Source organism: Rhinolophus sinicus, linkage group LG09 (genome assembly GCF_036562045.2).
Source record: "Rhinolophus sinicus isolate RSC01 linkage group LG09, ASM3656204v1, whole genome shotgun sequence".
Classification (NCBI taxonomy): domain Eukaryota; kingdom Metazoa; phylum Chordata; class Mammalia; order Chiroptera; family Rhinolophidae; genus Rhinolophus; species Rhinolophus sinicus.
This window is the reverse complement of record NC_133758.1, coordinates 80,222,331-80,249,527: the sequence shown is the minus strand read 5'-3', so window position 1 is coordinate 80,249,527 and position 27,197 is coordinate 80,222,331. Positions and strand designations below refer to the sequence as shown.

General features: G+C 37.7%; 1 protein-coding gene across 19 annotated transcripts in view; it reads right to left on the bottom strand.

The window, feature by feature from the left end:
• ADAM22 (ADAM metallopeptidase domain 22) overlaps window positions 1–21,039 on the bottom strand; it is a 230,158-nt gene extending 209,119 nt beyond the window's left edge. For 14 of the 19 annotated variants that reach the window (XM_019716244.2, XM_019716282.2, XM_074340694.1 and 11 more), the window contains exons 1-2: window positions 20,602–21,039; window positions 19,986–20,146 (exon numbers count right to left, since the gene is read on the bottom strand). In XM_019716244.2, the coding sequence (XP_019571803.2) occupies window positions 19,986–20,146; window positions 20,602–20,686 (246 nt within the window). In that variant the 5' untranslated portion in view covers window positions 20,687–21,039. The remainder of the gene's footprint in view (window positions 1–19,985; window positions 20,147–20,601) is intronic. The other 5 variants (XM_074340698.1, XM_074340697.1, XM_019716328.2 and 2 more) reach the window with 1 other exon arrangement.
• Window positions 21,040–27,197: the final 6,158 nt, after the last annotated feature.

Genomic DNA, 27,197 nt, shown 5'->3' with positions numbered 1-27,197 from the left:
ACGGCGCCTTGAGCTATGCTGCCGCTGAGCTCCCCGATGGCTCAGTTGGTTGGAACGCATCCTCTCAACCACAAGGTTGCCAGTTCAACTCCCGCAAGGGATGGTGGGCTGCGCCCCCTGCAACTAACAGTGGCAACTGGACCTGGAGCTGAGCTGCGCCCTCCACAACTAAGATTGAACAACTAAGACTGAAAGGACAACAACTTGGAAAAAGTCCTGGAAGTACACACTGTTCCCCAATAAAATCCTGTTCCCCTTCCCCAATAAAAATCTTTTTTTAAAAAAGTGCTCCTTCTGTTTTAAAACTGTGAACAGTTACTTGTGAAAAGCTGTAAAGGGTAGTGGCTAAAAACTCCAGATCCTAGAGCCAAATTCCCTATTTCCAATTCTACCTCCATCCCTTCCCAAACTGAATGATCTTGGGCCAGTTATTTAATCTTTCTTTGCCTCAAGTTTCTCCATTTAGTAAATGGAACAATAGTACCAACCTCTGAGGATTGCCAGGAAGACTGACTATGTATAAAGTGCACAGAACAGTTTATGTCCATCAATGCTATTCATTATTGTCACATGATCAGCAAAAGTCTGATATGTGTGAATAGAATTTTGGGCTACATCCAGTAGTCAAAATGCTTCTTGCTTCTCCCTTTTCACTTCCATGTGACAATTCCTCTTTTACTCTCTCTTTAAGGTCCACGTCTTACAGGTACACCATCCATCAGTCTTACCTCTGTGCCTCTGTATTCCCAGCACTTAGCACCTTGCTTGGCACAAAGTTTGCGCTCACTTACAAATGTAAAACAAATGTGACAACTATTATCTGACAATAATATGAACAAAAGTTATTTTGCAAATTCACAAAAATGGGAAATAGGTCTCAGGAATATAATCATAATAAAGGCTGCTTTCTTTGTTATTTCTCTAGTAGTTATAAGCACTAGTTATAAACTCTATGATTTATATAGAGTATAACTGTTACCAGCATATGCATTTCACTGTCTCCTTAAAAATGTCTAACCTGTGTTCCTGTGCTCATTTTATTCAACCAACATGTGTTAGTCAGTTTGGTAGTCCTTTGGCTACACGACTTGAAATACAGAAAGTGCCCAAAAAATGTATACACATTTTAAGAAAGGAAAAAACTATTAAAATTGTAATACTCAATATATACCAATAACAAAATATGAATACAAGTCACGTGTGACTTCTGCAATTGCAAGAGGTGCTCAAAGTGGTTACCATCAGCGTCCAGACACTTCTGATTATGGCAAACTACTGCTTGAGCAATGTTGACCAGTGTCCACTTGTACACAATTTTTTTTGGCACAAAATGGCACCCGCGGTATGTATTATCCATAGGTCAGAGGGAGAAGCATAGAAGTTTGAGCTTTAGGGAACCTCAGTGAGTTATGTGATTCATTCCCCAACTGTGAGGAAACAGCATCTACTCAAATCCACTTTAAAAAAAAATAACTGTTGAGGCTATCTTATAAGCTCTTGAGACAGTTCATCAAACCCTTTTTGAAGTCTGTCCCAATGCTGAATCATCTTATTTTCCCTCTTAAATAGCTAACAAAACTCTCTTAATGCGATTTAGGCCTATTTCCTCCATTTGTGAAACAGGATACGTTTGAAGAGGACTTGGAAGTATGCCTCTCATCTGTTAGGCACAGTAGAAATGATTTGCTACTTAGTAAGCTTTATGGCAGGCTAGCATTAAAATTATCTACCACCACATGGGATAAAACATCCTGCAAAAAGAGTGACCCATAGCCATGTATGTACTAAACATAAAAGAGAAGTACATTTAAATGCACGGAAGTAATTCAGTCTTGCACAGAAGAATCCAAATGCATTATGTTGTGTGTGGGGGGTGGGGTGGGGGTGGATTACATTCAGCCACCACAGCGAAAATCTGTCTGGTCTTCTTTGGTGAGATAATACAATCCTTTGAGAACACAAAATGAAACTGAAAATACTGCCATAGATAATTCCAAATATTTCCCCCAGTACAGTTTTCAGTGAGACCTTCTGACACCTGTCTTCAGAATACTAGCCTTGTTACTCATACTTGAGAAACAAGCTCTAGCCTTGGAGTCATTGTACTGGCTGTTCTCAAGTCCTGGAATGCTCCTCCTCAGCTAGCTGCCTGGCTCACTCTCCACTTCCCTCAAGGAGTTTCTCCATGTCACCTTCTCTGTGAGGCCTAATGGACCACCCTATTAAAAATTACAACCTATGCTCCCCTCATCCCCCAACCTTGTACTCCCAATGCTCATGATTTTGCTATACTTTTTCTTTCTTTCCATAGTACGCACCACCTTCTAATATGATATATAATTTATTCTGTTTTTGCCTATTAGAACATAAGTCCATGAAGAAAGAAAAGGGTTGTCTTTTTTAATTCATTGATATATGCCAAGGGCCCAGGACAGTGTCTGCCACATTGTAGGCCCTCATTAAATATCTGTGAAGAGAGTGAATTAAAAAAATATCAGTTCACAAATCAAGTCACAGGAAATACTTCCACCACACACACACACACACATACGCACACACAGTGTCACCCAAAATAGTTATTGAAGCTTAATCTGAAAAATAAAAGAACCAATGGAAAAATTTGAATTGTAAAACTGGGAAGTTTAAACTTCATAAGAAAAGGAACAAGAATCAAAGTCTATTAAATATTTGCAATCTTCTCGGTTCCCTCATTATTCAAAGACAGGATGACAAAAAGAGAAATCAAGAACCTCTAGTTCTAGCGAAAACACGCTGCAGAGTACAGGAGCTATAAAAAGGCATGATGAATAGCTCAAACATAACTAAAATACCCAACGGTACCAGGGCCAGAAGGTGCAGAACAAGTGTAGCTGTTTCTCCCATCAAGCGAAATGTGAGGACTAAATTGAACCAATGGCCCTATGGAGATGGGATGTCCTGTGAAGACTCTCCACACAGACACCCCACTAACACCCCCAGCAACGATAAATATCTGCACTTGGAGCTCCTCTCTTCTTCAACACTTTCTGCCGTGAGCATATGATGCTAAAACAAAAGCATACGGACTTCTTCTAACCTAATTATTTCCTGAAAAAGAGAAATAACACAAACCATTAACTTTGGAATGACAGATTTTGGAAAGGCTGCTTGTTGAAAACTGTTGGAGATTCAGGAACACATGGTTGATTAATTAAGTGTTAAAATATTTATTAAATATGAGAATCCACTGCAAGAAAGTGGAAGTTCTTCCATTGAGCTGAAGACTACATCTAATGCTGGGCCCAGATTTATCTAAACAAGAAGCTGAGGAAAGGAAGTTATGATCACAACTAGTTTACGATGGGACAAAAACAATAGCATGATAAAAAGTGAAGAGTATAACAGAAAGAGAAAAATGGAGAATTCAGAATCACTAAACATTTTATGAAAAGCTGTGTTAAAAACCACTGCAGTGTATATTTTAAAAGAGTGAATTTTATCATACTCAAAGTATACCTCAACTTGTTGTAAAAATTATATTTAAAATGAATACGGTTGTCATAAATATATTTCAAATGCAAGGCGATCTTAGTTTCCACAGAAGAGGAATGAACTTTGGTATAATAATTGGTATCTTCTATAAAATTTTGGGAGCCTTTTCTTCCTCAAATGTCTGTTCCTTCTGATTTTTGCATTTTGAAGTTCTGCAGATAAAACATGTTTTTTAAAAAAGAAACTAAAACAGACTATTAAAATAGAGCATCTCATCCTTTAATCCAGTTAAAAATATAGATTCTAACAGTCTAGTTTGGGAACTATAGTCCAACCTCTTACCTCGCTGCCTCTTAACCTCTTCATGACCTGCTCTCCTTTCCTCTCCTCACTTCCCACCTGGAACAGCCCTACTCGGGATACAGACTGCTGAGGTCTTAGCTAATGCAGAAATGTAATAAATCTGCATGGTTACTCATTCAATTTAAAAAAAAAAAAACAAATCCCACGTGATGTTTGAAATAATATTATGTGGGGGAGAAAAAAAAAGAAACAAGTCTAACCTGGTTTGCTAAATTCCTGGAAAGCATACAAGGAGACCAAACCAGGATGCAGAACTAGCATCAGGGTGCAAATTGTTCTACCTCCTGGAACACTTGATGTGAATCACAGCTCTTGTGAAGTCAGAGAAATCCACTGATGTGTGTACACAAAAAAACTATACGCTAGTTTTATACAAAGAAATCATTACAGGAGCTGAAAAAAAAAGCAAACATTTATTGAGCTCCTTCTATATGCTCAGCTGCAAGCTTTGCATGTTCTACCTCCTTTAATCCTCACAACAACATATGAGCTGGGTACTATTCTTACTGCTATTTTATTGGTGTAAAAACTCAGGATTAGAAAAATTAAGTGTGTGCCAAGGTCACACAGTTAGCTAGTGGCAAAGGTGGACTTTGAATCCATACACTCTAATTTCAGGTCTCTAACTCATAATCACTACCCTATAATACTTTTTTGAGAAGAAAACTTTATCAGGGACTTGTTTTACTAAAAATTAAGAACATTCCAAAACTAGAGTACATTCTTTGGTAGTAAAGTAATGCACAAACACACCAAGAATCAGGAAGGAAAGGATTGATATGGATAAGATCAAAAACATTTTTTAATGTTACAACAAATGATACCATGACAATGAATAGGTAAGCTACAAGATTTTTTTAAAGTATTTGCAACAGAGATGACCAATGATAGAAAAGAATCAATAACATATTTAAAATGCCGATAAATCAATAAGAAAAAGATAAATAGCCCCCTAGAAAAATGGGGAAAGTATACAATTAGGTCATTCAGAAGAAGAAATATAATCACCAAAGGTGCTCTATCTCATTAGTCATCAGGGAAATGGAAAGTAAAATAATTAAACACCACTTCACACCCATACCATTGCTAGAAATTTAAAAGTTTTATGATTCTAAATGATGATGAAGAAATTCTCATGCACTGCCAGTAGAATGCAAATTGGTACATCACTGTGTGATCTGGCAATTGTAGAGAAGCTGAGAAGGTACAAACTCTAAGAATGAACAATTTCACTTCTAAATATATGCCCCACAGAAGCACATGCACATGGATATGTCAATGGCATACACCTCTTATACCACCAAAAAATTGGAAGCAATCTATAAAGGCCATTATTGGGAAAATAAATAAATAAATGACAGTAGGTTTACAAAATGGAAAACGAGATAGCAATAAAAGAGAGCGAATTCATTTCTTTTACCTGTATCAACATAAGAGATTGAAAATCAAAGTTGAGAAGTGGCAAAAGGATCTATATGATACTAAACATGTACATTTAAAAAACACAATATATAGTAATATGTATCATTTATGGATAAATATTTATGTAAAAGTATGAAAACAAAGCCGGAAAGATGAATGCTTTGCAAGCTAATTTCCTCTGGAAAGGGAGGGGGACATGGAAAGGCAGGACATCATCAACTAAATCTGTAATGCTTATGTCTTCAAAAAAAAAAAAAAAGCAACTAAATTTTGTTGACTCTGGGTGGTGAGAGTAAGAGCGTCTATCACATTATTCCGTCTACTTTTTTGTATGTTTAAATTATTTCAAAACATAAGTTTTCTAGAATTAAAAACGTAATAAAAGTTGTCCTAAAGCAACTTTCCCAAGCAACTTCCCATGGTCGATTTCACTGATGCCACATTAACAGCTGAGGTGGGAGTAACATAACCATAGAGACGTCTCTAACTAAGCCTGTGGCCAGGAAAAGTACAAGCAACAAAAATTAATGGCTGGAAGCTTCAAGCAGGCACATGGTGACTCAACCTTCTAAAACGGTTTTTAACCAGAGTCGCGCAAAGGAAGAACTGCCTCCTAAGTACTAGTCTCACCTGTCAGGAACCCCTGCAGCACAGTTTTTAAAACTGTAGGTCTGATCATCCATTAGAGGACTCTGAAATCGCTTTAGTGCATACTGGCCAAGAATTGTTTTTAGAAAATGGCAAAGAACAGAGTAGAAGGAAACGTATACTGCTGCATATATTAAGGATAAAAGTATTGTTTCACAACTTGTTTTGATCTTTGGTGTGTGTGTTTTCACATGTTCACACAAAAACTTTTACATAAATGTTCATAGCAGCATTATGTAAAATTCCCCAAAAGTGGAAAAAACCCAAATTTTCATCAAGATAAATAGATAAATGATGGAATATTATTCAGCAATAAAAAGGAATGAAGTAATGACATCCTACGACAGGAATGAACCATGAAAACATTATCCTAAATATACTAAGTGAAAGAAGCCAGTCACAAAAGAGCACATAGTGAAGCATTCCATTTATATGAAAAGTCTAGAATAGGCAAGTCTATAGAGACAGAAAGCAGATGAGCGGTTGGCTGGGGTTGGGCGTAGGTTCAGGAGAGAGTGTGGGGAATGTGTATGAGGTTTCTTTTTGAGGTGAAGGAAATGTTTTAAAATTGACTGTGGTGATGGTTGCACAGCTGTTTGAATATACTAATAAACTGAATTGTACACTATTGTTAAATAGGTATATTCTGATATGCAAAATATATTTCAATAAAGCTCTTATAAAAACTATCTATATAATTAAATATATATATACATATATAATTAAAATATGAATTATTTTGTCCTGAGATTATACTAGATCAGCTGAAGTCATGAAAACTGTTAACTTTTCTGCCCAGCTACTTGATCTTAATATTTTGATATGAAACATCCTCCCCACCACAAGCCCTTATTTTCTTTTCTGCTCTTAAACTTACTTTCAGATCCTTCATTCACACTAAGATACAAATGCTTGAAAACAGCTCAGAGAGCCATCCTTCCCTGGGATCTCTACTTATACTAACGTGACTATTCTCTAGTGGTGTTTTTGTCTGATTTCAATGAGATGTGCAGATCTTTTGGAGGCATGGAGATTTCATGGAGTAATACTACTATGTGGGTAATATCTACTACCTAAGAAACAAAGTACTTTATATTAACTTGTTAATCCCTAAAATGGAAGTAAAAATTGGAAAAAAATAAAAATAAAATATTAGACAAAAAAGCATGTGGGACTTATCTACAGGGGAAAAAAAAAAAGAATGTTGTCCTTAGTTCAAAACTATAGTTCAAAAAAATCAAAACTCCAAAAACAAATATCAAGGGAACTGCTTGGCTAAATATGTCACATGATTTCAGAGCCATCAAAAATACTATATGTCACTCTCCCAGAAAACATACATATATATATATATATATATATATATATATATATATATATATATATATATATCATTGTCTTAAAGAAAATGCAGCCTCAGGCAGCAAATGGCAAAATTTGGTGAATAAAGTCACACACAAAAGTTAAACAGCTTGGATTTGTTTCTGTTGGGAGAAAGGGCTATAAACTGACATGAATGATTTTGTCACAGTGATTAAAGTGGGCAAGAGCAGCATGGTGGCTCTATGGTAGAATAACAGTGTGCCAATCATTGTCTGAGTTCCCACCACTTTCTCCAATGTTCCCTCCCCTTATCATCAAGGCACAGCCTTTCCTAATAAACCCTGTCTCAAACTTAAGGCAAGAAGGACAGCTATATCAGTTCAGAGGCTCACAGAGACGGGCCTCTCACCGAACCTGGGCATGCCATATATGGGATGGCTCTGTTGGGCCAGCAAGAACACATGTGGGGAGGAGAGGAAGAACAAGGTCAGAGATAAGACATAAATGTGGAAGGAGGCCCAGGCGCCTCTCGAACCCATCCCAACAAAAGATTTTAATAATCCAGAGGGAAAAAATACTGTAACTACTGGAAATCCACCAAAAGAACAAAAAATCAATAACCTAAATGGTCACAGAACTTTTTTTCTGCATCTTTGAGACAGAAAATTGAAACAAAAGCAGACCATACATATTTACTGAGCACCAACTACACATCAGGCACAGTGCTAAGCAGTAAACAAATTATGGCGATTATGAATGATCAAGTTCCAGCCCAAGATCACCGTCTATCTCATGGGGATACCTTCCATTAACACACCCAAGTTATCGGTGTTTTAATCCCCCCACCCCCACCCCCCCACACCCCCCCACCCCACCCCACACCCCCCCACCCTACCCCACCCCACCCCACCCATAAGCAGTAAGGATTTCATGACAAGCCTATCAGACAAGTGTAACTGTCAAAGTGCCTCATCACTCCGTCATACCGAGTCTGAGTCCTGCAGCCACGTGGCAATGGATCACTGCGGAAGACTGAGCCGTGACATGCTCAGCACGTGAGGCGAATGGACTGAGCACATTACCCACTGTTAAATCCAGAGCGGTTATGAGCGATGAGAAAAACGGGAATGGTTTTAGAAGGGCTGTTAACCCAGCAGTAAAGAGTAGAAGGGATACTTCAATCCATACCCAAAGAAGAGAATAAATAAGGGAAAATTGAAGGGGAACAAAAGAAACAAACAAAAAGGAAAATATGCACACACACATATACATACACACATACACACACTAAATAAATAAATAAATAAATAAATAAATAGGGCTTAAAGGTAAGCAGTAACATGGAAAGCTTGTTGAACTATAACACATTTTCCAAATCCCAAAATACAACTCTAGCAAACTGCAGCAGAGATGGTTCCCAACAGTAAGTGCAAGTAACCTTTCAGAGTGTTTTTACTGTAGTTGCTAAGAGAAAAAGAGGCACTCGACAGAAATAGAGTGGGAAACGAGAGTAAAATAAACCAGGGGTCCGAGGGAAAGTGAACAGAGCAAGGCTAAATTCACAGGAGAATGACAAATGGAAAGAAGCAACAGAAAAGTGGGCAGAACCTGTACTAAGAGATGAGGAAAAAAAGAACGAAAGAGAAAAGAAATAATTGACCAGTGAAAACCTAACACAACAACAGGGATCTGGGGGCATAAGAATGAAACAGGGCTGTCTGTAAGTCACTGGCATCGGTGATTTCATTCAGTCAACGTTTGTTTGTTGAGCACTTGCTATATACAAGGCTCTGTGCTCAATGCTGGGAAGAAATAAATGAAGAGGAGGATGCATGCCTTCACTCCATGTTTTTCTGCACAACTAAATTAAAGTAATTTTACCCCATCACCCTCTGACAACTGCAAACCTCATGATTTCCTTATCAGAACATTCAAGAAACGTCCTAAACAGCCCATTAATCAATGAGCTCAAGTAGATTTCATATTAAATTGGTTAAGTTATAAACTAATAGTACTTTTCCTTCATTTATTGTGAGAGAACATTGTCTATGCAAGATCATTAAGAACTATCAGAACATCATGCTAAACTTACCCCCAAAATTAAATCAAATGAGAATTCTCAGCATCTCAGCCCCGAAATTTTCCTTTTTAACCCTAGAGGGTACTGAGATGAAACGAACATTGCTATATACCATGTTTTGAAATAGCGTTATCTCTAGTCACTACCCAGTCAGAAAATAGCTTCACTTTTGGTGACAGCGATAAATACTTCTTGAATTTCCCCCCCGCCCCATCTTATTCAATACCTGTCCAAGTTTAAAAGTATATTTATGAGGAAATAAGTCTGAAAAAAAGCAATGTAGGATAAAAATTTTGATCCAGGACTGCGAAATGGTTCTCATAGTTTAGGATGTTCTACAGCTGATTTAGCTATAATAAATAGTACATGCATAATCTTGAAGGTTACTTATGTCTGCCGAGGATCCACAGCTGGGTTCCTGGCCAGACCCGTAATAGGATATTTCAATGACATTAAAAATCCAGTAGGCAGTTTGTGGAAATCTGCAGAATCAGGTTCTGTGAAATGGCAGCTAGTCCTGCCAGTTCTGTGAAATGGCAGCATCTTGCTATCTAACCCAAGAGAAAGAGATCCCACTGAGAGAAAAGCTTGAGCTATGACCAGGAGTACCAAACTGTGTGTACCAGCCCAAACCCCAACATCCCGACCTCGCGAGTGGAGGAAATGAAGGCAATTTCTCCCAAAGAAGTCTACTTAAAAGGCAAACTGAAAAAAATTAAGAAGAATAGAAAGCAACCAATTAGACGTAAAGGCGAGAGACATGAAACAGTGCCTAGTAGAATAAATGGTCTAAGAAAACTGTCAACCAATTCTGCCGTGGGTAGAAAACATTTAAACCACTTGCAAAATATGAGGTCTTGAGGTCTGTCTTCCGAAAAGTATCATCGATTTCCCATCTTCAAAGAGTTAGTTATCTAATGTTCTTTACGTGGGATAAAAAAATGCAACAAAAGGGCAACAATTGCTAAGTGCTAAAACTCCCTGGTACAAAATTAATTTTTAAAAAGGAGAAGAAAAATGTTGATTAACCCTTGCTAACGAATGTGATTCTGAAAAATTTCTTCAAATAGATTGTGGAGTAGGTGTAGGGAGTGGGGTGGGTCAGGGATTGAGTTCTTATCCCTTCTCTTTCCATTTAGAGCTGCTAATTATGATACAGCATTTTTTTTATTTTCCAAATCAAGTCATGTATAATAGTCTGTGCTGGGGAAAAAAGATTTCTACCTTAAAAGCAACTCAAATGATGAAATCAGAAGTAAAGAACACCAAAAAGTCTAATATCAGCTTTTATATATGAAGTATTTATATTTTAAAAAACACAGCACATTGAACTCTAATTATGTGTAAAACAAGTATAAGTATTAAAAGGGGTATACCATGTCTGACAATAGAGTTCGCAAATTTGTTGCAATGATGTTGTTAACCTCTTTTGATATCAGAGGGATTATTCATTATGAATTTGTACCAACTGGACAAACAGTTAACCGAGTTTACTATTTGCAAGTGCAGAAAAGGCTGAGTGAAAAAGTTAGACGAAAACAACCTGAACTTTTAGCCAACAATTCATGGCTCTTGCATTACGACAATACACAGCACTGTCTGAGAGGGAGTTTTTAGCCAGTAAACAAATCACTGTATTGGAACACCCTCCCTACTCACCTGATCTGACCCCCAATGACTTCTTTCTTTACCTGAAGATAAAGGAAATATTGAAAGGAAGACATTTTGATGACATTTAGGTCATCAAGCGTAATACGATGACAGCTCTGATGGCCATTCCAGAAAAAGAGTTCCAAAACTGCTTTGAAGGGTGGATTAGGTGCAGGCATCGGTGCATAGCTTCCCAAGGGGAGTGTTGGAAGGTGACCGTGGTGATACTCAGCAATGAGGTATGTAGCAATTTTTCTAGGATGAGTTTGCAAACTGAATTGTCAGACCTTGTAAATTCAATATTGCAAAAGACTAAAATTATTCATGCATTTATTCATTTGGAACACTACACTGTTCCAGAAAGGATTTCAGGTTGTTTATATGGGCAATTACAAGCTAAACTAAAATTTTTAAGCAGATGAGAAAACTGGAGCAAGAGAAAGTTCGTTACTTCAAGAAATATTTATTAAGCACTGATTGTGTCAGGTTCTGTTCTAGGAAGTGGAGATGTGTCATGAATAAACTGGCCAGATCACTATTCTCATAGTTTACATTCCAGTAGTAGCATCTTGGAAGAAAGACAATAAACAAATCAATCTTTAAAAAGAATGTCAAATCAAACAAGTGTTAGGCAGACAACAGAGTAATGTAATGTAATAAGGGACGGGGGGAGGGGATCACTTTAGAAAAGTGGACAGAGGAAACCTCTCTGAGATTACCTTTTTTAAGTCTGAATATTTAATCAGAGTATAACATGCATATGAAAATGTGCATATATCTGACTTCCCAGATTGATAAATTTCACAAATCAATAAATATTTCAGAAGACTTCTGGTTGAAATAGGGATGATAAGAGAGCACACTGATGAGATAGTCATGAAGCTGCTATGGAAACTCACGCTGTGACTTTCATTTTGCAGGAGAGCACAATTTGCCTCAAAAGTTGAGTTGGCATCCAACTCAAAGAAGGAAACAGTTACATGGCAAATCTCTCCTCTTGGTCCTGATCAGACACCATTTGTGATGTTCCGTTAATATCGTAACTGGTTTCTCAGAAATGTTTCTTACAATGACATTAAAATATCCTTTAGAAAAAGCATGGTAGGCGATTGAAGAGGTGAGGGAAGTGACTGAGAAAATTTATACCAGTTTAGATATCAAACTCTTTTGTGACTAACTTAAATCCAAAGAGATTTAAGAAAAAAAAAATCCCTTAAATCTTACGAATACTCAGAGCTCCTCAACCCTGGGTACAAACTGGAATCCACTGAGGAGATTTTTTTAAATACCCTCACCCCAGGATCTCGGGAGGTGAGGCCAGGACACTGTGGAGGAATAGAGGATAATCCTCCATAATTAGTTTCTTGTAAGTGAATTTCTGGAAGATTAAACTCCAACAAATACTCAGAGTACAGATATTCTCTGCTGCCACTTAGATATAGATTTAGGTATTAAAAGAAGATCTGAGCTAGAAATAGAAAGTATATCTATTTCTAGAAATGAACATAACAAGTGCTCAACATGACATCAATCTATCAACCCTGGATGAAGTTAGCTAGGAAGGAGACCTGGGCAGGAGTAAGAGCTTCTTAAAGAAATAATGTTAGGTATGTCCCATCACAGAGATAAATGGGTAATCACATGTTAAATAAATAGCAACAATTATTAGGTTGGTGCAAAAGTAACTGCGATTCTTACCATTATTTTTAACCTTTTAAACCGCAATTACTTTTCTACCAACCTAACGAAAAGGATTATTTTATGTGGATTTCTAACTTTCTCTTTGAGAATTCTTTTCCCAATACACTACTTATTAGGTTTATATCCTGTGCAAGTTAATGAGCTTCCTTAAGCCTCAGTTTTCGCATTGATAAAATGGAAATAATAATCTACCTCATGAAAGAGAACACGTGTGAATCACTCAGCACAATGCCTGGTACATGGTACATGTTCAATAAATAGTAATTGTTATTTTTCAGCTTTCACTAAATAGTTGCTTTCTAGTGCTTTTATTAGCAAAGTGAACACATCCAACTAGATGTTCTCTGCAGCTGTTGTTTTGGATAATTATTTACTGATTATGTATCTCTTATACCTGATTGTGTTCTGACATTTGGGATTCTGCAGCTACTTGTTCTATGAAGACACAAAAGATATTTTATACCTTTTATTTTGGAGGAGAACATATGAATATGGATCCCTGTTTAGCATTTGATGTTTCTGTCTTATAAAACTTTGACCACAAAAGAGCATACATAATTTTGGTGTTGACTGCTGAATACTAAAATCTTTGATTTATAAAGATTATAATAATCAATGTACGCATTGTTACAAAACAAAACACATGTCCTTCAAGAGGTGTTTTTCACCTTTTGAATATTAAATATCTTTCCATATTCCACTGTCAGTCTCAAGACAGTAGAAATGAAGAAGCCCTGCTGTGTGCTGCAAGCTTCTTCACTACCACCGTGTTTCCCAGAAAATAAGACCTAGCCAGCCAATCAGCTCTAATGCGTCTTTTGGAGCAAAAATTAATATAAGATCCAGTCTTAAATATAAGACCTGGTATCTTATATTATATCATATTATATTATACCCGGTATTATATTATTATATTATATTATATTATATTATATTATATTATATTATATTATATATTATATTATACCTGGTATTATATTATACCATTTTATTATGTTATATTATGTTATATTATATTGACCCTATATTATATTATATTATATTATATTATATTATATTATATTATATTACATTATACCTGGTCTTATAGTAAAATAGACCGGGTCTTATATTAATTTTTGCTCCAAAAGACTCATTCGAGCTGATTATCCGGCTAGGTCTTATTTTCAGGGAAACACGATCTATAACTTGAACAAAAATATTTTCAAGTGCTGCAAGAAATATATAGTTGCAAAGGGCAGATGTAAGAAAATTTTGACCCCAGTGCTACTGAATGACATTACAGAAATGCCTGTGGTTTCCCACCATAGGCCAGTTTAGCACCGTGGTTAAGCACAGAAGCAGGGCAAAGACGCAGAAGTGCCTGGGTTCAAGGTGCCCCTCAGCTTTCTACCAGTTTTGTGATTTTTGCAGCTGATAAGTATTACCTGTCACATGATTCTTGTGAGGATGCAATGCATTAATGTACATCAAGTACTCAGAGAACTGTTTGGCACACAAAAAGTCACCACATAAGGTACTGTTGATTAAATATTTTAGTATATACTATAACATATGTTAACATGATTGTAAGTATTTCTCTCTTTTCCTGATTTCTCTTTCCTTCTCACTAGTCTCCTCAAGGTTTCCTCCTCTTCTTCTCTCCTCCTCCTGGTATTACCATTCTTTTTCCATTTGGGGCTTATCCATGAGACTTAACGACAAATGTGGCCCTATATCTGGGCTCCATGGGAGCTACAGAGTACTACAGACCTTACAGATGCCTGCTTTCATTGTGTTATACATGTAATTTCCTCCCTCCATGTACTTTCAGGAGGGGCTCCAATCATTAAAAATGATAGCACACTTGGCATTCTTTGAAATAAGAGAAAGCAAGTAAAACTAAGAAAACTTTTATCAACCCATAGGCTCTGAAAATAATTCATAATCCCATATGCAGCTGTAAAGAAGCTATGAAAGACAGCTTGTTTTTGTGCACAGTAAAATCATTAAGCAGACTTTCAAAGATGACCAAAAGAAATATATACAAATTGGGATCTCATAAAGATAAGACTTAATAGAAACACGTTTAATTCTGAATGTCATTTTCTTTATTATGGCATAATAAGTTTTCAGTATTTAATTGTAAGAGAAGACGGTTGATAAGGGAATAAAAATGCACTAAGAAATGTTGCCTTGTTATTTATAGCAGCAGAACAAAGTTTTGATTGGTGGCAAAAACTTTACCAATATTGAGCTACTTAGGTTTAACAAATGCACATTAAGAAAAAATGTGCTATCCTTGCAAAATATTTCTACGGCTGTAATTCCTAGGAGCCCTTTTCCACTAGGGAAGCAGTACTGCAGACAATTTACCGTCAAGCTGACTCAATGCTCCTAAGTGAAACAGCACCATTTGACGTACAGCTCATCATAGGCATATGTATAAATATAATCATAAAAACAGAGCATTCCTACTGCTTACCATCTTGCTATCATCTTGCACATTCCCCATTCATTACTGATTATCAAAACTATGATAACTTGTAGGTCTACGTTCTTGGCACCTGACTACTTGAGAAGCTACAACACTTTCCAGGGAAAGAGATAAATAAGTAGCCCACTTATTCACTGACAACAAAGACTTCTGACAAAAACAAATTCTGCTGCATGTAGAGAAATGTAATAACTGGGTGAAAAACAAATTATTGAAAATTTATGGGATGACCACACAACAAAATAATCCACCAAATAACCTAACGTTGATGCTACTATAAATCTGTCATGTGTGGCTAGCAAAAAAGGAGTAACCATTAAGGTGCTTATTCTTAAAAGTAGCAATTATGTGATCATCAGTATCAAACCACCAATAAGACTCAATAGGTGATAGCTTGTCCATTGACTATTGAGTTAAAAATGTCCTTTTATCTGCAAACAATTCCTTCAGCACAAATAATTTCAAGTCAAAAGAAGAAAAGAAAGACTAAATATTTTGAATGTTATAGTTGTGAGTACTATTTTACAGGATTGAAATTACTTCAGACTAGGTAGCCAATCTTGAGGATAGCAAGGTTACCCACAATCAAATATGATTTCTTTGTCAAAGAAATGATTTCTAGGACTTTATGGCATAATAAGCTTTCAGTATGGGCTATCATCCCACTGGGGATAAAAATAAAGTATGCATTCAAGTAACTTCAAGTAAAGAAATCTTTTGCAACATGGACTCATATCAGCAGAATTATTATGTCACACCAATTGCTAGTAATTCCACATAACTACAATCTAAATTTCTTCCAAAAATATGTGTTCTGTTTTGTTTAGTAATGAAAACTGAAACAAGGCAAGTTAAAAGTAAAAGTAAGGTATTTTATACCATCATATTTCTTGGGAGCTTTCTGAAAAATTCAGTGACACATGACTGGTTTCCTTACTCTGGGTCAGTGGCTTGATGTTAGGTGATTTTAGGTGAGAAATAATTCCTGAATTATTTTAGATGACCTGTAAGGTCTCTTCCATCTCTAGCACTGTTAGATTCCACTTAGTCATGCAAATTCAAATCATTTGTAACTTACATCTGGGAATGTGTTAAACTCAGGTAATTAGGGCACAATTTTTGCATTAGAGTGATGTCATATCTAATTTCTCAGTAGTACTCAAGCAGCCTGAGGGAGTTTATGTTATTTAACATACAGTATTTACAATATGCCCAGCATTGTTCTAAGTGCTTTATAAATATCAATTCCTTTATACAGTATTTTCAGTCTACTTAGTAATTAAGTCCTTATGAGGCTTAATGAGTATGTGAACTGGCATTTACCTATCAATTAAACAACCCATTCACTTACTCTTTGAAATTAAAATTATTCATTTCTAACAATGAGGGTTGTCCCTCAATAACATAAATCTGGTCAATTAACTCTCCTTACTGAAATCTTTAGATTGCCTTTATGACAAAGTTCAGATTTCCTCCACAGATCATGAAGGTGCTGCAGCATCTACTATCTGCTTTCCTGTTGCGTCGTATTTGTCCCTTAAATCCTAAGTATTTGTGGTTAACAAAAATGTGTCCTGACTCCCACATGCCTATGTACTTGCTGCCCCTCGGGTTTGACACTCCTCTTCCCTCCCTTTAATGTGGCCAATTCCTACTCACTCTCAAAACAGAACTGAGACAGTACCTCCCCCAGAGAGCCCACCCTGACTGCTCACCTGGGTTAGTTAATTAATGGGTCTTCTCAGCTTCCACAGCTGTCTGTGATCACCTCCAGAAAATCACACAGAAGGCAGAATGTGACTGCTTATTCACTCATTCATCTTCCCATTTGTCCGTAAGTCCCTGAAAGGCTAGAACTGTGTCTTTTATCTCTAAATCCCCAGGGCCTTGCACAAAAATTGGTACCCAGTAGCTCAAGTAAATAAATGCCTTTAAATAAACAAATCAACAAATGAAAATATAAGTTATATATAAATCATCCTACTTTATTTCTGAAGCAGAAAAGAAATTGCTAAAAATATCTATGGTAGCTAAGATGCCATACATTATATCTATTTAATTACTAAATCTATTATATCTATTTAATTACTAAAGAAATAACAAGGGCCATATGCAATCAACTTGTGTTTTCAGGTCCAATGACAGCTCTTATGGAAACTAGAAATGCCAAAATGCAGGAAAACGCCTCAGTTTCCTAATTGTAGGAGAAGTCAGCATATGGCAAGTAGGTCTTCACAACTCTACCTGCCAGATTCAGTTCTCGTATAAGTGATTTCTAACTGTAATTTAAGGAACATTGGAAATTGCAAAGGCTCCCCAGGTGATTCAGACATCCAACCAAATGTACTATGTGCCAGGCACTGAGATCATTTCTTGTAATAATTACTTTGATGACAAGACAGTATCTTCACTTTCATTTCTGACTTGAATTAATAATCTACTCATGCTGTTTAACCTAAATCCTACCAATTCATTCACACCTCACCAAAAGCCAGAGCCATTCTTCACAATGGTGAGGTTTACTGCTGTAGAAAGTAAAAGCTGCAGGGATCCAAAGTATCTTCTGCCCCAAGTGGAGAGGCCTATGAACCAAAAAACTGCAGAAGTAGAGATCCCTAAATGAGGAGAAAATTAAGAGGGCTGGCCTGTTTTCCAAAAGTGGTGGTATTTCACCAACAACAAGAAGGGCAGAGGGACCTAAGGACGTTACCAGAGTGAGACAGAGACTTGGTGTTTCCAGGTTAATCCTGCAGTTTTTTGTTTGTTTGTTTTTTTCTGAATTTCTACTTCATTCTGTCTCCCTTCCTTTCTGAGAAAGTCTTTGTGATCTGTTTTAAAGCAAGCACTGGCTATATCAGCAAACATTCACACTGTGGGAAACTCTACTGGATGAAAGATCCCATGTCTTCAGGGAATAAATTGTAAGAAAAAAAAGAGGGAAAAACTATGCATTAAAGTGACCAAAAAATAAGTTTATTGCTGTCTACAGACATGATTTAGGTCCTGGATCAAATAAACAAACTTAAATATATTATGTATTATATTTACACATATTTATTTAATATAAGTATTAAATAAATGGCCCAATATACAGAGGGTGCCAAAAAATGTATACACATTAAGAAAGGAAAAAAACTGTATTAAAATTGTAATACTCAATATATACTGATAACAAAAGATGAATACAAGTCACGTTTGACTTCTGCAATTACAAGAGGTGCTCAAAGTGGTTATCATCAGCGTAATTTTAGTACAATTTTTTCCTCTCTTAAAATGTGTATGTATACATTTTTTGGCACCCTCTGTATATATACATATTTTAAATAAATATATTTAATGTATGTATACACAATACATAATATATTTAAACATATTTATATACTTAATATTTAATATATATATTAGATATAATATGGTTACATTTTTAAAAGAATTCTTGTCATTTAACGATGCTTAGTGAATTTTTTCATAAATGAAATGATATGATTTGCTTCAAAATAATACAGGAAGAGAAAGAAAATAGGTAGAATATAGATAAACAAACTTGGTAATTGACAACTCAATTGGTAATTAATAGAAGTTGCTAATTGTTGAATCTGGGAGTTCATTATAATATTCTATCTACTGTGTTTGAAATTTTTAAATGTTTTTTAGCTTTTTTTTATAATCAAAAGTTGTAAATAAATGTGAGACTAATTCTAATGCACTGAAAAATGAGACTGTGCCCCCTGCTTATTCAGTTTTACTATGGAAACAAGTTAAAATGGTAAAAGAAAATAGGCATTTACCAAACATTAATGCAAATATTGGAATGCTTCATTAAAGGGTTGGCATATTAGGTTTTGTACTACAATAATGTAACTTTGATGAATATTACTGTAGCCCTTTAAATTAATTCCTAGTTTATATTAAAATTTTAACAAAACTAAGCATTTGGCTACAAATACAAATTAAAATAGTACTGTCCGATTTTTATAAATTTTACACATACAGATAAATGAGTGTAACTTTGCTTCATTTAAGTTTACAAATTTTCAACTACATGAACAAGTTATATCTTAATATGCTCTTACTGGTGGGTGAACTGGTCACCAGGTTGATATATATAAACATGACACAAAACATGTTTACAGAGCCCCCAAATAGTTAATGAAATTAACTAGTAAGTTCAAAATAATTTTCAGGCATATCTGTAGATGTGTGATATTGGTCTAAACTAAATAAGGGTAATTGGCAAACTTACATTTTATTCAACACCATTTATAAATGCCAATAAACAACATGGCCCTAATTACACCAAGAGGGCTCCTACCAACGAAGAAAGGAGGGGACGCCTTTTCTGGAAGGACACATCTCTGGTGTCCACAAATTGAGTGAGCTGGAAACCTTGCAGTATAGCTTATTTTTAATGTTGAAGTTTAGTTAGGGATGTCTAGGCTTGTTTTCCCAATTTTTCTACGGTACCAATCTTTATTTAAATCACTTTTAAAGTCTTCTCTTTGAGGATTAAAACCACCACCACAACAACAATAATGATGCAAACCCTGCCCAAATATGATATCCCTTCTTGCCTATGCATGGCTTCTGCTTGGGAGAGGTGCGAGGGTCTGCGCCCTGCTGGAAGCATCCTGCACAAACTCCTCTTGAGCAAAGCCCCCCGCCTGTGGTTGTTTTGGGTTTTTGTCCCCGCCTTTCCCTTCTTTTTTGCACAGGGACCGCCCTGCAGGACTCGCTTTAGGATTGCGCTCATTCCACAGAAGACATTGCATCTCCAGGGCAACCGAGAGCAAACCGGCCGTCTCAGGCGGGCCGGGCGGCAGGGAGGACCACCCCCCGGACCGCGCCTCTCACCTGTCCGCCGCCGGGGTCGCCTCGCACCCGCGTGTCAAGCGCGTCATGCCCAGTTTCATCTTCGCCGCCGGAGCTGTAGATGAGCCTGAGTGGCACGATGCTCTGGCGCTCCAGGAAGCGGTTTTCGTTCCTCCTCTCTAGCTCCGTCAACGAGGCGTCTCCTCCAGGCAGGAAGGAGAGGAGGGATGGGGAGAAAATAATGACCCTGACTTACACTCGTCCTTCCTGCGGTCCGACGCCTCCCCTCTGAATATCCCAACGCCCCCTCCCTCCCGGACTCCATCTGGGAAGGACACAGAGACACCAGCCGGAGAGTCTTGAGGCCAGCTCATCTGAGAGCATCCAGGATCGGGGCCCAGAAGCAGAGCACCCCTTTCCCATCCTCCGCATGCCTCTTCTTCAAAATAAAAACAGGCATTTGACCCAAGGCTTCAAATGCACCCGCGCGCCCCCACATGTATTTTTGCTCCACTTCTCACCACCCTTCCAAAAAAAAAAAAAAAACAATCTCCCCGCGCACTCGGGAAATGGGGATGCTCCTTTGCAATGAGCTTGAGGACTGCAGAGATTCCTGGCAAATGGTACGTCCCGAAGCCACAGAGGATGGCGAACTTACCTGCCCGGCCGCAGCGCGCCGGGGGGCAGGTCCCCAGGGCGCAGAGCAGCAAGAAGGGCACGGACGCAGCCGCCGCCGCCTGCATGGTGCTGCCGTCAGCCCGCCTCGCTGGAGACGCTCAGCTGCTCATGCCCGGGCAGCTGGTCCGGCTCCCTCGCCCAGAGTCCCCCGGCTCGCCTGGGCCGCCCCCTCCCAGCCCCAGCCGATGCTGCAGCGGCCGTGGCGCTGCAGCCTCCACCGCGGCGCTGCCTCAGTGCTGCATTGTGCTCCGCGGACGCTTCCGCTGGCGGGGGGAGCTAGCGAGTGCTGCACTGAGCGGTTGGCTGTAGCTAAGTGGTTTCTAGCGCCTCCCACCTCATCCCCTGGCAAAGGCTCCGGCGGGCAAGGAGCGCCCCGCAGGGAGCGAGCGCCTGGTGCACTCGCCCCCCGCGCGCGGACAGGAGCGCGCGCACGAGAGTCAGCTGGGAAATGTAGTTTTGTCGCGCGAACCGCTAGTATTCATCACGGCGCGGGCTGTTGCGATCTCGTGACGGCGAGGTCCTCTACAGCCTGAAGACCAGAGGGAGGGAAACGTGTAAAAACGAGAGGTCATCGTTGCCAGGCCTTTTGGCACCGAGGATGTCCAACCGTGCCGCTTTGGGAGCCGGTATTCATATCCGCTTCGTCCACAACTGTAATAATGCTTCCCACAAATAGTTAATTATTATCAGGGAATTATACTTTCACCAAGACATGGTAAGGTAATCGTTCAAGCGTTCAACAAGTATTGATTGAGGACTTACTATGTGCCTGGCAGTTGACTAAGCGCAGGGGACACAACCGTGAATGACACAGGTATGAGGTACCTGCTCTCAGACATAGCTAAGTAAACACTGTTTTTTTTCAATACAGTGTGAAAAGTGTCCTGGTAATGCCTAGGGGAGGGTCGTTAACGCAGCCAGGGGCAGGAAGGAAGAACTTGAGGGCCTTGAAGGACTGTTGGATTTAGCCCAACTCTCCAGGGTGTTTTTGTCCTTTCTCTAATATAGGCCTGCCTCAAACCTATATTTGAAAACCAGACTTGGGCAACTCTACTTTCTCAGCTGCTTATTCCATTTTTCTTTAATTCAAAAGTGTTAGAAACTCTTGAGGATAAGACAATAATAAAACAATTATCAACACAATTAACGCTTGCATAGTACTACGGTACAGGTTTTCAGAGGTCACATACATTGTCATGTGAACCTTAGGTCGACAATTCGATGTGTTATTATTCCCATTCCAGAGAGGAGGAAATTAAGGCTAACAGCTGCACCTTACAAATACTATAGCCACCTGCCACATGTAGCTAAATTTAAATTAATTAAAATTTAAAATTCAGTTCCTAAGTCATGCTAGCCACATTTCCAGGGCTAAATACGACACGTGTGGTTAGTGGCTACTGTACTATGCAGGAAAAAATGGAATACTTCCCTCATTGCAGAAAGTTCTATTGAGCAGCACTGGAGTCAAGAATTTAAATGACTTTCCCCAAGGTCTCTGTCATGAAATAGACTGGACCTTCTGCTTTCAGATCTGTCTCTTCCCACCTCTCCCTGGTTGAACCTGTGTTTGTGTAACGCCATCCTGGTTCTGGTCCCGTAAAACATACAGAAGACTCTTCCACATGATTCTCTCTGGAGGTTTTTCTACTTCACTGGGGGGCTTTTTTTTTTTTTTTTACCTCTGTCTCATGTGACATGGTTTCAGTTTCCCTCACCATCATGATGAGTTGAAAACACACTGCAATGTACCAATGTCCCCGCTAAACGGTAGTACCCAGAATTAAATGCAATTTAGACATCGTTTCACAAGCAAACTAGACAGGGACTCTTTTCACCCTTGTCCTAAATTCTTGCCTATGAGAACATTCCATCATATTTTGGTAGTCACATCACTGTGCTTGTCATTTCAAAGAAATTCCCCCAAATCTCCAAATAATGAGACACTTAATAATTCTACACACGACATGCAATTGTAGCCTGAATAGGGGTTACAAGTTTTCAACAGTACACTTTACACTTTGATGCAGAATATCCCCTAATAGTCACCATAAAAGAGAACTACAGCCCAAGGGCCTGGAGAAGCCCTTTACCTTTATCACCTGTATCATGGACACAAATTCTTACCCAATTTTCTTAATTCGAAAAGTTAATGTTACAGATTTTGGTATATATTGTGCTGCTCTAAGTATACTCCACACTTTTTTTTTAATTTAAACATCTTTTGCTGTCATAATCAATGCCTCCGTGTGTGTGTCGTGAGCATTTGTCTAAGGTAGATAGTAGCAGAACACGGAATTGCTTGGTTCATAGAATTTGCACATTTTTAATGTAATAGATACTTGCCTTTAAACCACTCCATCTCCTTGGCACAGAATGGACCTCCTGAGAGGCAAGGTAACAGAGAAGACACCTGTGGCTCTGAGGACATAATTTCTCCAAGGTATATGGGGGTGGGAGGTAGCAGAAGTAAGGTTATCTCAGTAGCACATCAGAACAAAATATCCTGTCTTGTAGGGACATAGTCTCCTTTGAATCTCAGTGAAGTAGTGTGCTTCTGGCCACATCTTATGTATTTCATATATGTATATGTGTATTTGTGTTGACATTGTTGTCACGGTTTTCATTTGATTCCCACTATAGAGTTAATCAACACATCCATCACCTCACTTTTTTTTTTTTGGTGAAAATATTTAAATTCTACTCTCAGCTAATTTCAATTATGTAACACACTGTTAACTACAGTCACCATGTTTTACATTAGATTCTCAGACTTTATTCATCTTACAGATGAAAGTTTGTACCCTTTTACCAATCACTCCCCATTTCCATCACCCCCAGTCCCTGGCAACCACTTTCTTATCTGTTTCCATGAGTTAGACTTTTTTTTAGATTCCACATATAAGTGATAACATGCAGTATCTCTGTTTGGCTGTTTCACTTAGCATAATGCCCTCAAGGTACATCCAAGTTGTCATAACTGGCAAGATTTCCTTTTTTCTCATGGCTGAATAATATATATATATATATATATATATATATATAATCACATCTTCTTTATCCATGCATCTGCTGATGGACACTTGGGTTGTTTCCTCATCTTGGCTACTGTGAATAATGCTGCAATGAACATGGGAGTACAGTTTTGGGGAAGCTCCCATCCCCAGCCCCACCACTCTAAACACTGAGAGTTAGGAGGTAAGAGAGTTGAGGAGAAACTAAAATGTTGTAGTTTTCGGCCCACTGAGAATAACCCTGATCCATAGGCTACCTGAACCTCTGGATTCTGGATTTACAAACCAAGCCCAAACCCAAGTTCATTATGTCATCATGAAGGCCCCCAAATGGGCATTCTAGGTACTTGTTTGTTTTGTACATTTTATTAGAAAGAACTATAAAATAACCACTTAAGACACTTTACCTCTAGCATGCAAATGTAAGTTGTAATACAGGAAATCTTTTATTTTAATATAAAAATGAGCCGGTCCAATTTCCACTGTACATTACTTAAATTTTATTCACAGAGCTATCTTTTCATTGAAGTAATTATTAATAGGTATGTAGTTGTTGCCCTTTTATTAGTCATGTTTATCTGTTTTCTTTTCATCTTAAAGAAGTCCCTAACACTCCTTGTTAGAAAAAAAAAGTTTCTGTGGTCTTACATTAATCAAAACTACACTTATAGAAATTGATACTTAAATACAACATTTATTATTTTGGAACTTTTTTACATAGCAGTCTAGTGTTAACTACACATCCATTCTAGTACCAAAATGTTTTTTTTAAAAAAGACCTAAATTCTCATCTAATAAAATAATCCCACATTTCTGGAAATAAGGATTGAAATTCAAGTTTTAGGTGCAAGTTTTAACACATATAATGCTTTGCTTTCTGTTACTCTTTTAGTTACATTTTGTCTTGCCATTCATCAGGGTTGTCTACAAATTATACACATGAAAATAACATCTATACATGGTTCCATAAATTATTTTAATATAGTAATCTGTGTATGCAAAGAAGTCATTGGCTTCAAAACCCATTTAAAAGATTAAAACATTTAAAAGGTGTAAAATACACCTTTTGCTACAATTGCTTGTCATCTTAGAAAAAATAAACACTTGAGTCACAAAATCACAGTCTTCACTGCTGGTGTTTCTGGCTACTCCTGGAAAAAATACAGCTACAGTCTGTTGCCCTTACCTTCAAGTAATGTGGGCGCCTTTTTTTCTTTCCTAACATCTTTCAATTTCAGTGCTCTTAATATCAAGGAATTCAGCTCTTTATGTGCTTGCTGGGTTTTGTTAGATACTTTTGGCAAAGCATGTCACTTTCTATCAAGCAAACCAAGAGTTTTCTATCTACCCTGCTGAGGATCTTTGAAGATTCCAACTTCTGAAGGTGCCTCGCTACATTGTCGTTTTGTGAACAAATCTGGAAACCACACAATTAAGTGCTGTTAGAATTAAAAACAAAACAACATTCCCTCTGGGTAGACACAACCCCAAATGCACCTTGGCCAGGTGGCCTTTACTTCGTAAAAATTAGAAAAAAGTATTCCTAACGCTGTGATTGCACCCTCATATTTGGGGCACACTACCTGCTGCAGATTGCAGGCTGGATTTCTACCTTCCCATCTCTTCTTGGCTGGTTGCCCATCTGCACAGCACAAGCTACACAAACTCTATGTGGTGGTCCTGCTACAATTTATAGCATTGTTCGAAACAAACTGAAATTTACGCCATTTTTTACAAGTAGAATACTCATTATGAAGATCTGGGGGGTGGAGTGGTGAGGATGTTTTAAAACAGCAGTGTCAAAATAAAGTGAACAGCTTCTACCAGAGGGGTTCAACTTGGGCCTTTTTCTCCTTATTAAACACAACAAAGGCAAAATGACTCTAAACCATCATGGGAGCAAACTGTACCACTCTAAATTGAAGAGATTGTCACTAAAAGTCTGATTATAGAACAAGTTTAAATACCTTTTAATTATTTGGAAAATTTTGTGAAATACGGGTAATACTAAAGGGGGGAAAACCTACAAGTAATTTTCCAAGTTTCTTCTAGGTTTTTGGAAAACTAAAACCTGATTCACATACGAGGTCTGACAATTAAGTTCGCGAACTTGTTGCACCAATGTTGCTAACCTTTAATATCAGAGGGAGTATTGATTATGAATTTTTACCAACTAGAGTTAACCAAGTTTATTATTTGGAAGTGCTGAAAAGGCTGTCTGAAAGTTAGACAACCTGAACTTTTTGCCAACAATTCATGGCTCTTGCATCACAATGCACCAGCTCACACGGCACTGAGGGAGTTTTTAGCCAGGAAACAAATAACTGTATTGGAACACCCTCCCTACTCACCTGATCTGGCCCCAGTGACTTCTTCCTTTACCTGAAGATAAAGGAAATATTGAAAGGAAGACATTTTAATGACATTCAGGACATCAAGGGTAATACGATGACAGCTCTGATGGCCCTTCCAGAAAAAGTTCCAAAATTGCTTTGAAGGGTGGACGAGGCGCTGCCATCAGTGCATAGCTTCCCAAGGACAGTACTTTGAAAGTGACCATAGTGATATTCAGCAATGAGGTATGTAGCACTTTCTCTAGGATGAGTTCACGAACTTAGTTGTGACCTCATTCATATACACACATGAATTTGTGACTGAAAATGCTACATGAGTAATTTACAATGGAAACAAGGTTTGCATGTATGCACTGTAAAGGGTCTTTCAGTGATCCCCTACTGGTATGAATCAAGTTGTTGAAAAGTGAGTATTTCTCACTGATATTGTCCAAATGGTCAATACACACATCAAAGCATATGAACTAATATATTGGGAGCCATACAGGATTTCAAAAAATTAAGACTGGTAATCGGTTAATTTATAGTGACAATGCATTCATATAATGTTCAATGGCACCGATTTTTACTGTGAAAAATATTTGTAAATGCTTCACTCTTGCAAGAACATACGCAAAGGCAAATGCCTCCACCATCTACACGTAAGAGTTGAAATTTTTCTTACGTTTTAATTTTCTCTAAATTATTAAATCAGCAAGTACCTGATCAAAGGCAATCCTCATGTTTCCAAACTTGTATCTATTGTTCAACGGCACACTTCCTCTTTCATATCCTAATACCAAATCAGGGGGTGGAGTCATTTTTGGAAGAAATTATTTCCAGAAGTAATTATTAAGAATAGAAAAATTATTTTATTCCATATGGTAGCCTGGTTCGTTTTCCTTCATGGCTCCGATTTATCCCTACAAATAACTTAATCCATCACTGCAATATATACTAGCATGGTCCAACTAGGTCACCCTCAAGTGTCAATGTTTCTGGTGCAGAACGCAAACACAAAAATGCTTTTTCCTTCTTGTATTAAATTTAGGTTTTTAAAAGCAATACTATCATGTTGTCATGGAATCTATTTTAATAAATAAATATAACCAGTATATCCAAATTTACAAAGCTGAATTTTGATGTTCTCAAAATTTATCTTGAAATTTGTTTTCAGTGTCATAAAGCAAACTTATAATAATTCTTGGGAAACAATTATGAACATAGTA